Source organism: Chelon labrosus (assembly GCF_963514085.1).
Source record: "Chelon labrosus genome assembly, chromosome: 1".
Lineage (NCBI taxonomy): Eukaryota > Metazoa > Chordata > Actinopteri > Mugiliformes > Mugilidae > Chelon > Chelon labrosus.
In genome coordinates, this window is record NC_140337.1 from 19,541,632 (window position 1) to 19,554,596 (window position 12,965).

The window sequence follows — 12,965 nt, forward strand, 5'->3', positions numbered from 1 at the left end:
GCAGCAACTGAAGTGAACGTTCTTCTACTATAATAAAGTGATGCTGGCGACTAGTTGTTATGATCCCTTACGATGTAGTACAGTACTTACCATTAGTGGGTTGGAGAAGTCTACTGTACGATGACTTTGTTATCCAGGAGTAAAGAGGTAGAGCAGGGGAGAAGTGCTGGAATGCTGCCATCTCTCAAGTCAAATCGGGCTGTGTGCTCTAGTTCTCTCCAATTCCCTATTTCCATGAGGGAGAAGAGAGAGAGAAGAAAGTTGAAAAAACCCATCACAGGAGACATGTTGCTGTTACTGTCATGTGCCCTGTAGAATGACATAAGGTCAGCACCAGACTGCATGGTTCTCCAGGTCCAGAGATCTGCTGTTGCTGAATAAAACAACAGTCTCCAACTGCAACAGAATCATGTTTCCATTGGGTAATGCTTCCTCAAGATTCAACATCAGTGGTTCATCCATGTGATCTATTGCTTTCACTATCTTTACAATCACACCCTTGCTCACTATTTCCGTAGGTAATATGTCTTTCCTGATATGAAATCCAACACTTCCGCGATTTCATTCCACCAGTGCCCTGTCTTGTCCCATGGGGTGACACTGGGATGACAGCTGGCACTTTAGTTGTGGTTTTGGAGTTGGATCAGGAGCTGGCATCACAATCTTGTAAAGACACACATTTTTGATCAGGTGCTGCTACAGCACGGGTGCGTAATATGTCGATCACAATTGACCAGTAGATCGCGAAGGTGGTGTGGGTAGATCGCATGCCATTGAAAAAATGTTTTAGAGGTTAGTATATCATTTATATATTGCACCTCTAAAACAAACAACAAGTCAAACGTCTTTCTTAAAGGGACAGCGCCATTTTTCTGAAGGTGCAGCACACAAATTTTTCTAAATAAAAATAAAACCAAAGCTGGATAGTGCTTCTAACACTGTAGCAACAATTAACCCCTTGACGGTGAGTGTCACCAGTTTGCGACACACTCTGACTACAGCCCGAGATAACGTATGTATTCCTCCAATGCCAGTTTGTGCACATTCAATACGTACCGAGGAACCTTTTGCAAGCACTAGTTTCTCTTAGGACCCGTCGGAGTGAGAACTGCATCCAGTTAACAGAAGCTAACGAATAGGACGTACATTTGTAAATTAATGTTTTAAAGTTTAGAAGTCCGAAGTGAAAAGTTGAAAAGATGAAACTAGATGATCGCAAGCGATCATACAGGGGTCCATGGGGTGGCGAAGCTGTCCCCAAGCAGGACGCAGAGGTATAAGAGGGACAGACATGGCATGAAATGTGGCCAAAGTGTCTGCGGAGGAATCCTTTGGTTGACAGGTGAATGAGAGTCAGGCGGGTCGGAAGCAACAAAATTTGGTGGGCTTATATGTGTTACTGTGGTGGTTTGTGAGACAAAAACATTTAGTGGTTGTAGCATCTCCTAAAATGTTTCTGTGTTACCTGTAGTGCCTCCTGTAGACGTAATGTCACGCAACTTGATGGGCGTCTACACAATATTTTACAGATTGTGTAAACCAAATTTCATGAAGTTGTGGAGTGCAATAAGTGACGAGACAAGAGACGGAGATGTGTCGAGTCAGCTTTACTCTCCACTTTCTATAAACTCCAGAGTACTGTCAGCGAGTCAGGTAAGAACTGCCACACACAACGTAAACACGGAACTGGAACTCGAAAACCCCCACGTCCTCAAAGGTACAGTCTCTGGGTGAATGTCTCTCTCATTGTTTATTGTGGGCCACCACACATGCCCCCCCAGAATTCACCCATAATAACTGGACCAGACCGAACAGGTACCACAAAGAGAACCGGCGCCCACCCACTAGTGCAAAACAGAACAGACCAGCTCATAACAGTCCCCAGAAAGTCAACGTATAGGGGGACGGACCAGGCGGCCGTAACGGCTGCGCTTAACAGGAGAGGGGCAAAGGGCAAGGGGCAGGGCTGGGGCAGGGGTCGAAACCGGAGCAGGGGCAGGGGCAGGAGCAGGGGTCGAGACTGCTGCAGGGGGGCGCCCCCGCCGCGGTGGCTGGGCCAGCTGAAGTGGTTCGCCAACATCCACATGAGCAGGCTTGAGACGGTCTATAGCCACCCGCTCAGGCCTGCCCCCCATATCCACAATGAAGTTTTTAGACCCCCCCTCCAGGACACGGAAGGGCCCATCGTGGGGGGGCCGCAGTGGGGAACGATGGCCATCGTGGCGGATGAAGACATACTTGGCCGATGGTAAATCCTTGGGAACATAGGACTGGGGGAGGCCATGGTGAGACGTTGGAATGGGAATGAAAGCGTCGGCAATGTCCCGGGACACAGCACGATGAGAGGCAACCGACCACGGGGCCGTGGCATGTGGAAGAAACTCCCCCGGGACGCGCAGAGGCTGGCCGTACACCAGCTCAGCCGAAGAGGCCTGAAGATCGTCCTTGGGGGCGGAGCGAAGACCAAGCATAACCCATGGGAGGCGGTCGGCCCAGTCGTTGCCCGTAAGGCTGGCCCTGAGCGCAGCCTTCATGTCCCGATGAAACCGCTCGCACAGTCCGTTGCTCTGCGGGTTATAGGCTGTGGTACGGTGGACCTTCACCCCCAGGACATCGGCGACCGCAGTCCAAAGCTCCGACGTGAACTGTGGACCTCGGTCCGAGGAGAGGTCAGACGGTGTGCCGAAACGGGCCACCCAAGCCATAATGAACGCTCTGGCCACGTCAGCTGATGTAGTAGCTGACAGGGGAACAACTTCAGGCCACCTGGTGGTCCTGTCCACCATGGTGAGGAGGTAGGTGTAACCACGGGAGGGGGGAAGTGGGCCCACCAGGTCCACATTCACATGATCAAAACGTCTCTCTGGCACCTTGAAGGGTGCCAATGGGGCCTTGGTATGACGTGTCACCTTTGCGCGCTGGCACGCCACACAGGTAGCAGTCCAGGCCCTGACGTCCCTCCGCAGCCCTGGCCAGACGAACTTGGCACCCACCAGCTTGGAAGAGGCCTTCACCCCCGGGTGGGAAAGGCCGTGGATGGCGTCAAAAACCTGACGCCTCCAGCCAGCAGGTACCATGGGGCGTGGCTGGCCAGTGGAGACGTCGCAGAGAAGTGTAGTGTTGGCCGTGTCAAACACCACAACTTCCATGAGCAGCGCCGTGGGGGCCGTCCTGTAGGCCTGCACCTCCGAATCCTTGGTCTGATCCGCTGCCATAGCTGCGTAGTCGAGGCCCAAGTGGACGGACCCAGTGACCACCCGGGAGAGGCAGTCGGCAACCAAATTGTCTTTGCCAGCCACGTGCTGAATGTCAGTGGTGTACTCGGAGATGGCAGAGAGCTGACGCTGCTGTCGACCAGACCATGGCTCCGAAGACTTGGCCATGGCGAACGTCAGCGGCTTGTGGTCGACAAAAGCTGTGAACCGCCGGCCCTCCAACAGGAAACGGAAATGACGGGTGGCGAGGAAAAGACCCAGGAGCTCTCTGTCGAAGGCGCTGTATTTCCTCTCGTTGTCACGGAGCTTCCTGCTGAAAAAGGCCAGCGGCTGCCAGGCTCCGCCCACCCACTGCTCACACACAGCCCCCACGGCGTAATCCGAGGCGTCCGTTGTAAGGGCAACTGGGGCAGTCGGAGACGGGTGTGCTAGCAGAGCAGCGTTGGCCAGCGCGGTTTTGGCAGCATCGAAAGCCTCAGTCATCCCCGGGGACCAATCCAACACGTCCGCCGGCCTCCTACCCCGCAAGGCGTCGTACAAGGGTCGCATGAGTTGGGCCGCACGGGGGAGGAAACGGTTGTAGAAATTCACCATGCCAAGGAATTCCTGCAGGGACTTCACAGTGTGTGGGTGTGGGAAACTGGCGACGGCATCCACCTTGGCAGGGAGGGGAACGGCCCCCTGTGGGGTGACGTGGTGGCCGAGGAAGGTGATGGATGACCGGCCAAACTCACACTTGGCCGGGTTGATGATAAGACCATGCTCACTGAGCCGGTCGAACAGCTGCCGGAGATGTGTCAGGTGGTCTTCTGCGGACGCACTGGCTACGAGAATGTCGTCCAAGTAAACAAACAAGAACGGCATGTCCCGCAACACAGAGTCCATGAGGCGCTGAAACGTCTGCGCTGCCCCCTTCAGGCTGAAAGGCATCCGTAGGAATTCGAAAAGGCCAAAGGGTGTGATGACTGCTGTCTTGGGGACATCCTGTGGGTGGACAGGCACCTGGTGGTAACCACGCACCAGGTCTACCTTCGAAAAGATGGTGGCGCCGGCCAGGTGGGCGGAGAAATCCTGTATGTGCGGCACCGGGTACCGGTCGGGGGTGGTGGCGTTGTTCAGGCGACGGAAATCACCACAGGGGCGCCAACCACCATCAGCCTTGGTCACCATGTGCAGGGGGGAGGCCCACGGACTGTTGGAGCGGCGCACGATGCCGAGGCGCTCCATGGTGGTGAACTCCTCCCTGGCAATTGCGAGCTTGGCAGAGTCGAGGCGCCGGGCTCGTGCATAGACTGGGGGGCCCACCGTGGCGATGTAGTGCTCCACGCCATGTTTAGCCACCGCCGATGAAAACGTGGGCGTGGTGAGGTCAGGGAACTCGGCGAGCAGGCGTTGGTATCTGTCCCCGGTGGCAAGCGTGTTCGACAGACAAAGCACCCCCACCCCCCCCAGCGTGCAGGGGTACGAAGCAAAAGAGAGAGTATCGATCAAGCGGCAGTTCGTAACATCCACCAACAGTCTGTAAGCGCAGAGGAAATCCGCCCCCAGCAGCGGCGTAGACACGGCGGCCATGACGAAGTCCCAGCCGAAACGCCGCCCACTGAAACACACTTCCACATACCTCGTGCCATAGGTACGAATGGGTGTGCCGTTGGCCGCGTCCATCGGGGGGCCATGCCTGCCAGCCATGGTGTCCACGGGCTTCGCCGGCAGGATGCTGCGCTGAGCTCCACAATCGACCAGCAGCCGCCGGCCAGACAAGGTGTCAGTGATGAACAACAGCTTGCAGTCATGGCCAGCGCCCATAGCTGCTAATGAGCGCCGGCCCTGGCTTTTCCCTGGGCTCCAAAACTGCATGGCTTGCGACACTGCTTAGCCTTGGTCCCAAACCTGGAATGGTAATAACACCACCCATCCTCACGCTGTCAGCGGGCCGTCACAGCAGCCGCGGTGTCCGGGTCGTCCTCCGGGGGCGGGGGTGGGGCAGACGTGTGCTGGGGGGGTAACAGCGCATGGACGAACTGCTGCCGGTTGGCGAGGAAAATCCTGTCTGCCTCCAAAGCCAGCGCCCGGTAGTCTCTGGAGGAAGGGAGGGGGGAGCTGGCCAGCGCGGTGCGCACGGGCGCTGGAAGCTGCCGCAGGAAAATGTGGGCGAAGAGGAATGACGGTTCCGCACCGCCCAGCACAGCCAGCATCCTCTCCATCAACTCGGATGGTTTGCTGTCGCCAAGGCCGTTCAGGGACAGGAGGCGGTCTGCTTTCTCCAGCTCAGACAGTTCAAAAAGTTGCAACAGGAACGCTTTGAGTGCTTCGTACTTGCCGTCAGCCGGAGGAGCCTCTAACAGCACCATAGCTCTGGCTGTCGTCGAGGCATCTAAAGCTGCTACCACATGGAAATACTTGGTAACGTCCTGAGTTATTCCTCTCAGCTGGAACTGGGCCTCGATATGCTGAAACCACGGCCGTGGGTTGTGCTGCCAAAAGTCCGGTAATTTGATGGTGGCAGCGTAGATAGCACCGGCATTAGCTGCGCCGCTAGCAGCGGCATTTTCCTCACTGTGCGACATAACTTAGCCGTATCCAACTCACGTCGGGGTCACCAATGTGGAGTGCAATAAGTGACGAGACAAGAGACGGAGATGTGTCGAGTCAGCTTTACTCTCCACTTTCTATAAACTCCAGAGTACTGTCAGCGAGTCAGGTAAGAACTGCCACACACAACGTAAACACGGAACTGGAACTCGAAAACCCTCACGTCCTTAAAGGTACAGTCTCTGGGTGAATGTCTCTCTCATTGTTTATTGTGGGCCACCACAAAGTTAGCTATTGCAGTTTTTTGAGATATTGAAATGTTGGTTTTGTAGCGCCCCCTAGATACCAAGGTTCACAAAAGTTGGGTTGCTTGTCCAGAATCATATAATTATCAATGATATGAAGTTTGACTAAGTTTGGGTATATACTTCACAAAATATTGACTTTGGAGTTATACTGCGTCACACCGTGAAAATTAATTAGCTATTAACTTTGTAATCAATAACCCTGCTAAAGTTCTTTTGAAAGCTGAGCTTGACTTTGTGGCCTGTCTCAACTAACGCTAAGCTCAATACCAGTCACAATGCTGCAGGAACATTGACTGCTTCATTCAAGTGTACTCAAAAGTTTTACGGAACGTAACTGTAAATTATTATACTGAAAAAGTAAGTACCCAACTCAATAAATAAACCATGTATTGGATGTGAGTGTAATGCTTTTGGAGAATTTTCTGCACATAAAATAAACTTCATGCTGAATAAACATGTGGAATATGACCTATCAGTGACATCTGTAAGGGGTTACATGGGTGAGAATGTGAGGTCATTTATATTTTAGTGATTTATAATCAATAGGCAGATTGAAGAGCAGCTACACTTTTCAAATATCTCTCAACTAGTCTTGAGTCCTGCCCCTTGCCCAAATAGCAAGCTTGTCACCGTGGTTGTGAACATGTTACCTTAATAGGACGTACAGTTTCACTTCAGACTGGCCAATCAAACAAAGTCTTGTCTTTGAAGAGTCGGTGAAGCTCAACAGCGAGGCTCTTTTCACTCAAGTCCCTGATTTGAACATGATGACATCTCTAACGTTTGTTTTCTACCTGACATGTTTGTTCTTGTGGGGAAAGGGTGAGTTGTGTTTTTGTGACTGTGGTTTGTATTTTCTTACTGGCACTGCTTCTAATCATTTCTCATTTTTATACTATAATTTATCTTCTAAAATATGAAATCAATGGTGTCTATGCTTTGTCTCTCCAGTTACTTCAGGTCAGAAGACACATCAGTCCTCATCCATTCATCTAAAGAGTGGTTTCACAGCAGTAAATGTTGGTGAAACTATAATTGTGCATTGTGTGTATGGAAATGATGAGCTGGCAAAATTTTACTGGTATAAGCAAACTCTGGGACAGAAACCAAAGCTCATTTCTTCCTTCCACATCTACGATAGTGGTGGGACATTTTATGGTGAATTTCTCAACAATTCACGCTTCACACTGAAAGTTAAAAATGGTAAAACTCACTTGATTATTTCAGATTCGCGTATTTCAGACTCAGCTACTTATTACTGCGCACGTAGAATTTCAGTAACTTTTGAATTTGCAGAAGGTGTTACAGTCAGTGTAAAGGGTTCAGCTTTGAATATTGAAGCTTCAGTTCATCAGTCTTCATCTGAGACCATTCTGCCAGGAGGCTCTGTGACTCTGAACTGTTCAGTACAAACTGGGACCTGTGATGGAGAACACAGTGTTTACTGGTTCAAAGACTCTGAAGAATCTCATCCAGGACTCATTTACACTCATGGAGACAGGAATGATCAGTGTGAGAGGAAAAACAACACACAAACACACACTTGTGTCTACAACCTGCCAATGAAAAACCTGAATCAGTCTCATAACAGGATCTACTACTGTGTTGTTGCCTCATGTGGATACATACTGTTTGGAAATAGGACCAGGCTGGAGTTAAAGAGTGAGTAGAATTGTATTTTTTTTTCTTATCTGATTGACAGTCATAATTACTCCATAAAGATAATATCGCTAATGTCACTAAACTGTATACCGTTTCTGTTCACTATCCCTGCTGTACTCTGAGCCATTGCACCGAAATTTCATTTTGATGGAAATCTAAACAACAAATAAAGTCTGTCTAAGTTTAAGTCTAAATCTAAGTCTACATGTCCGTGTAATGCTGCAGGTGAGGAGGTGTCTCTTGTCTTGGTGTATTTCTTGGGTGGCTCTTTGACATTCACCACTATCCTGACACTTTTACTGGCTGCCTTACTGTACACATACAAGAGAAACAGTCAGCAAGCTACAGGTAAATTGAACTGTTTATTGCGTAATTACATAATTTTAGCATCGTAGAAACACATCTTTTCTGTGTGTTTCAGAGTCTCATGCAGGATTTTCAGCTTCATATACAACGAACTCAGAGGTATCCAAATAATTTTCAAAATAATTTTACTGCTGAAATGGTTTCTTCTTAGGTATATGCCACATTGTAAGTTGTTGTTTTCTGTTTTATTAGCAGAGTTACCAGGCTGAAGAAAACCTCCATTACGCTGCTTTAAGGGTGAAGAAGGCCAATCGATCAAGAAGTCAAAGAGATGACGCGGAGGAAAAATGCATCTACTCTCGTGTCAGGCAATAAAACCGATCACCTTTCAGCTGTGTCTCAGAGTAAAAGGACAGTCGTTCTACTTGATAATTTCACTTAAACTGTAAATAATTACTAGCAATAAACAAAAATAAAAATCTCTCTCTGGCTCCATATGAAGTCCTGGTTTTGATAACAAGCAGAAGTGTATCCTGATTTCTTTTGCCTTTTTACTATTTAAATGAGATGAAATGTACAAATTTTACAAAGTCAAATGTCTGCCATTGCCAGAACGTCTTGGTATACTGGAACTGTCCATTTGTATTTGAAATTTGATCATGGGAAAACCAAATTAAATGATGTTCTGTCAGTATTTTCTTTTCATGCTGTGTAGAGGGTCCTGATTTGTACCACAGGAAAAGTCTTTGCAGAATCCACGTAGAATTTCTATTATTTATACTTGATTTGATAAGAAATTAGATTAATTAGTGTGTCTTGCTGAATGGATATAACTCTATATCATCCAATAATAAACATATGTATCATCGCTTAAAATGGCAGATTTTTATGTTACAGACTGTATGACCTTGTCTTTCAATAAACGTATTAAACATGCTTTTCTAAGACATAATGCATGTTCCTGAGCTGATTATTTGACAGAAAATTATCCACGAACAACAATGATTTAGCTAACAAGCGATCATAAAGGGGTCCATGCCGTGGCAAAGTCGTCCCCTAGCGGGACGCAGAGGCATAAGTCACCAGCAGAGACCCCTATAGACTGTATTGCACAAAACTTGGTGGGCTTGTAAGGAGTCATCCACAGATTGTTATTGTCAAATTTCAAGCAGTTTACTGTGGTGGTTTGTGAGATTTAAACATGTAGTAGTTGTAGCGCCCCATACAGCCCGAATTTCACGAAACTTGGCATGATTGTACACAAGCATATTACAGTGACGGTTGCTAAGTTTCATAAGGATTGGGTGAATACCTTATCGTCCTTAAAGTCATATGAAATGTTTCTGTGTCACCTGTAGCGTCCCCTGTAGACATAATGTCACACAACTTGATGGGTGTCAACACAATATTTTACAGATTGTGTATACCAAATTTCATGAAGTTAGCTATTGCAGTTTTTGAGATATTGAAATGTTGCTTTTGTAGCGCCCCCTACAGACCAAGGGTCACAAAAGTTGAGGTGCGTGTACAGAATCATGTTATTAGCAATGATATGAAGTCTGATTAAGTTTGGGTATATAATTCACAAAATATTAGCTTGGGAGTTATACTGTGCCACGCTGTGAAAATTAATTCGCCATTAACTTTGTAATCAATAACCCTGCTAAAGTTATTTTGAAAACTTTTCATTATCTTTGTCCATAAATGATATATGCCAAGTTTGGTGAGAATTGGATGAACAGGCTAGGAGGAGTGGATTTTGCTTTGAGGTGCAATTTATTTTCAAAATGGCGAAGAAAAATGGCAGGCAGAAATGGGCGTGGCCTAGTCCATTAGAACCAGGCATATATAAGGAATCAGAGGGAGAAATAATTTTGTTTCTAGGGCACACGATTCTTGAGACATGAGGCAAAACGTGAATTGGCTTAGTATAGCGCCACCTAGCTGTAAGCATGTGTATTGACCCCTTGGCAAAGTGACATCCAAGGTCGAAGTCCTTGTACTTATTTAGGTTGAAAGACCTACAAACTAAATAAGTGCAAAATCTGCGACACATTTGCCACTCATGGCGACACATGCAGAGCTGTGGTTGTGTGAGGCTTGAACTCTGCATCATAGTATCTGCCAACTGTGTCCACAAGTGTACTGACACACAACAAATGATTTTTGCTAGGCTGGTGAAGGTGGCCTTGCATGAATATGTTGAATAAAAAGCATAATTCTAAGAAAGTGATATTTTAAACTAGTAAAATATCACTCAGAGGTTAACATGTGGTTCCCAAGATCCATTTCAGAGAGGTTCAGGAGGAAGAATTCACGTGTGATTTAGATGAGAACAAAGATATAAAACTATAATGACGCTAACAGCTCAGGCCTCAGGTTTTGAATTTCTCTTAATCAAATAGGTTTCCAGAACATTCTCTTCAACATACTGTGTTTTAATGCAGCTGTGCACCAACTGAAGTGAACATTCTTCTACTATAATAAAAAGAAGCTGACAACTAGTTGTTACGGTCCCTTACGATTTAACACAGTACTTACCATGAGTGGGTTGGAGAAGTCTTCTGTGGGATGACTTTGTTATCCAGGAGAAAAGAAGAGGTAGAGCAGGGCTGAAGTGTTGGAATGCTGCCATCTCTCAAGTCAAATCGGGCTGTGTGCTCTAGTTCCCTCCAATGCCCTATTTCCATGAGGGAGAAGAGGAGAGAGAAGAAAGTTGGATAAACCCAACACAGGAGACATGTTGCTGTTACTGGTATGTGCGCAGCAGAATGACATAAGATCAGCATCAGACTGCATGGTTATTCTGGTCCAGAAATCTGCTGTTGCCAAATAAAACAAGTCTCCAACTGTACTGGAATCATGTTTTCATGGACTGAAGTGGTACGCTGCCTCAATGGTTCATCCACGTGATCAATGGCTTTCAACATTTTTACAATCACAGGCTTGTTCCCTATTTCGAGGGGTAATACTTTCCTGATTTAAATGCCAACACCTCTGCTGGATCAGGAGCTAGCATTAGAATCTTTTAAAGACGTATGTCTGTGAAGGTTCTCAGTCATCCAGGTCATGGTATATCCAACAAAGGTTCAAAAAAGGCAACTGGACTTTTAGAGTTTTTTGAGAAAAAAAACTCTACAAGTCCAGTTGCCTTTTCTGAACCCTTGTTGGATATCTTGTAAAGACACACATTTGTCAGGTGCTACAGGTTCATCATGACACTGCTTTTAGTTTTAATACACTCCTCACAAACGTTAAGGCTGTTACATACTTTGCGAGAAGTATGTAACAGCAGCCCTCGTTTGGGAGTTCTCGCAGCTTGTTCTCGACACATCAACCGGGCAGAATTTTTGTCTCGTGGGGTGTCTGGCAGCTATTCTGTGATTGGTCAGAAATTGGAGTGGGTGTGGTTAATGCGGAAATGCTAGTGAGAATTCTGTGAACTCTCAGATGCTAATATTCACAGTGTGACTGCTCATCTGTCCGGGGGAGCAGCATACTGTGTGTAGTTGCATGCTGAATGAACGGCATGATCCAACAGACACGGCCGCCAAAACCACCGACCGACAATAATAAGTAAAGTGCCTCTTGCATCTGGCACATCTCCCACAATAACAAGCACGTGCGACTTATGCTGTAGTGGAAGGGCCCTTTGAAGACTATCAACAGTTGGGCACTGAGTGTCTTGTGAAGTATAAATGACCTGGCCAAAGCGAACTTTGTTCTTGTTCTTGCTCACCTTGAGAACAAGAGCACATTTCAAGGAACATTATTTGTTGTTAGGGCGGCACAATGGCGTGGTGGTTAGCACTGATGCCTCACACCAAGAAGGTTCCTGGGTGGAGTTTGCATTAATTATTTGGTGTTATTTTGTCGAATTCAGTGGCTGCCATTACGCCAGCATTTTGTGAATTGGCAAAACTCAAATGTGCCAGAGACTCAAAGGAAACATCATCACGACTTCACTATTAACTGTTCAGCATTTGAATTTTGAGTGATAATTTTCTGCTCTTTGAGACAAACGCCCCGTTCAAATGGCCTTTGGGCAAGCGACTGCCCATTTGTTGCCCAGAGTTTTCACCCTGGGTGAAATGTGAATGTGGCACTTTTTAAGTTTTAAAAACAGAAACTAAGCTGGAACTAGTCAAAGCTTTCTGTCAAGGATATCTGATTTTCATGACCAGGGCCCGTATTCCTAAAGATTCTAAGAATCCTCTCAGAGAGCTCCTATCTTAGCCTAAAAATTCCTAGCTAGGAGTCTTAGCTTAGGAGTGATTCCAGAAAATTCTTAGAGAACTCTTAGCAAGGAATGGACAGAAACTCTTATCTTAGTGAGGAGGTGTGGTTGACCCCGTTGCTAGGTATGAGTCATCATTTCAAGAGGTGTGATTGGTTGATCCTAAAAGCTGGATAAAAATACACTTTTGGTGATAATTGGCCTAGAATAGACATCAAATTAATTGACTTAATAAGACTGTATAATTATAAATAATACTTTACATAAAAATAAATAAATAGTACGCTATACTTTAAAAAGTATCCTATAAAATGTGTGATTAAACTCAGGCCACTACCACAGTATTCACATGCTGATAGTTCTATTTGTTTGCTTTCATTCATTTACCACACTAGTAACATTTTGCACTTCACCTATTTGGTATTAACAAGAATAAAATGGCTCAGCTTTCATCAATTTCTGTGATTGCTAACCAGCCTAGAAGAAGCAGTGTTGGTTGGTGTTCAAATCTTCCAAAAACCGAACAGCAGTGGAGAAGAAATGAAGTAGGAAACCCAACTGAAGAGGAACAGTGTTTGCTTCTGGATCAACTGTTCAATGAGAATAAAAGTGTTTAGAGACGTAGATTTGGCTCCAAGTCATCACTGCTGCATTGTTGCATTTTTGCATTTTTCCTGTTGCTAAATACCTCAGTGTTGTGATGAC

General features: G+C 46.7%; 1 protein-coding gene across 1 annotated transcript; it reads left to right on the plus strand.

Annotated features, from left to right (window-relative positions):
• Positions 1 to 6,981: 6,981 nt before the first annotated feature.
• LOC311491741 (uncharacterized protein) lies at positions 6,982 to 7,725 on the plus strand (the record flags this gene model as incomplete). The annotated part of the gene is made up of 1 exon (XM_084549761.1): positions 6,982 to 7,725. A coding segment is annotated over one exon (744 nt), but the record flags the coding sequence as incomplete, so codon positions are not given.
• Positions 7,726 to 12,965: the final 5,240 nt, after the last annotated feature.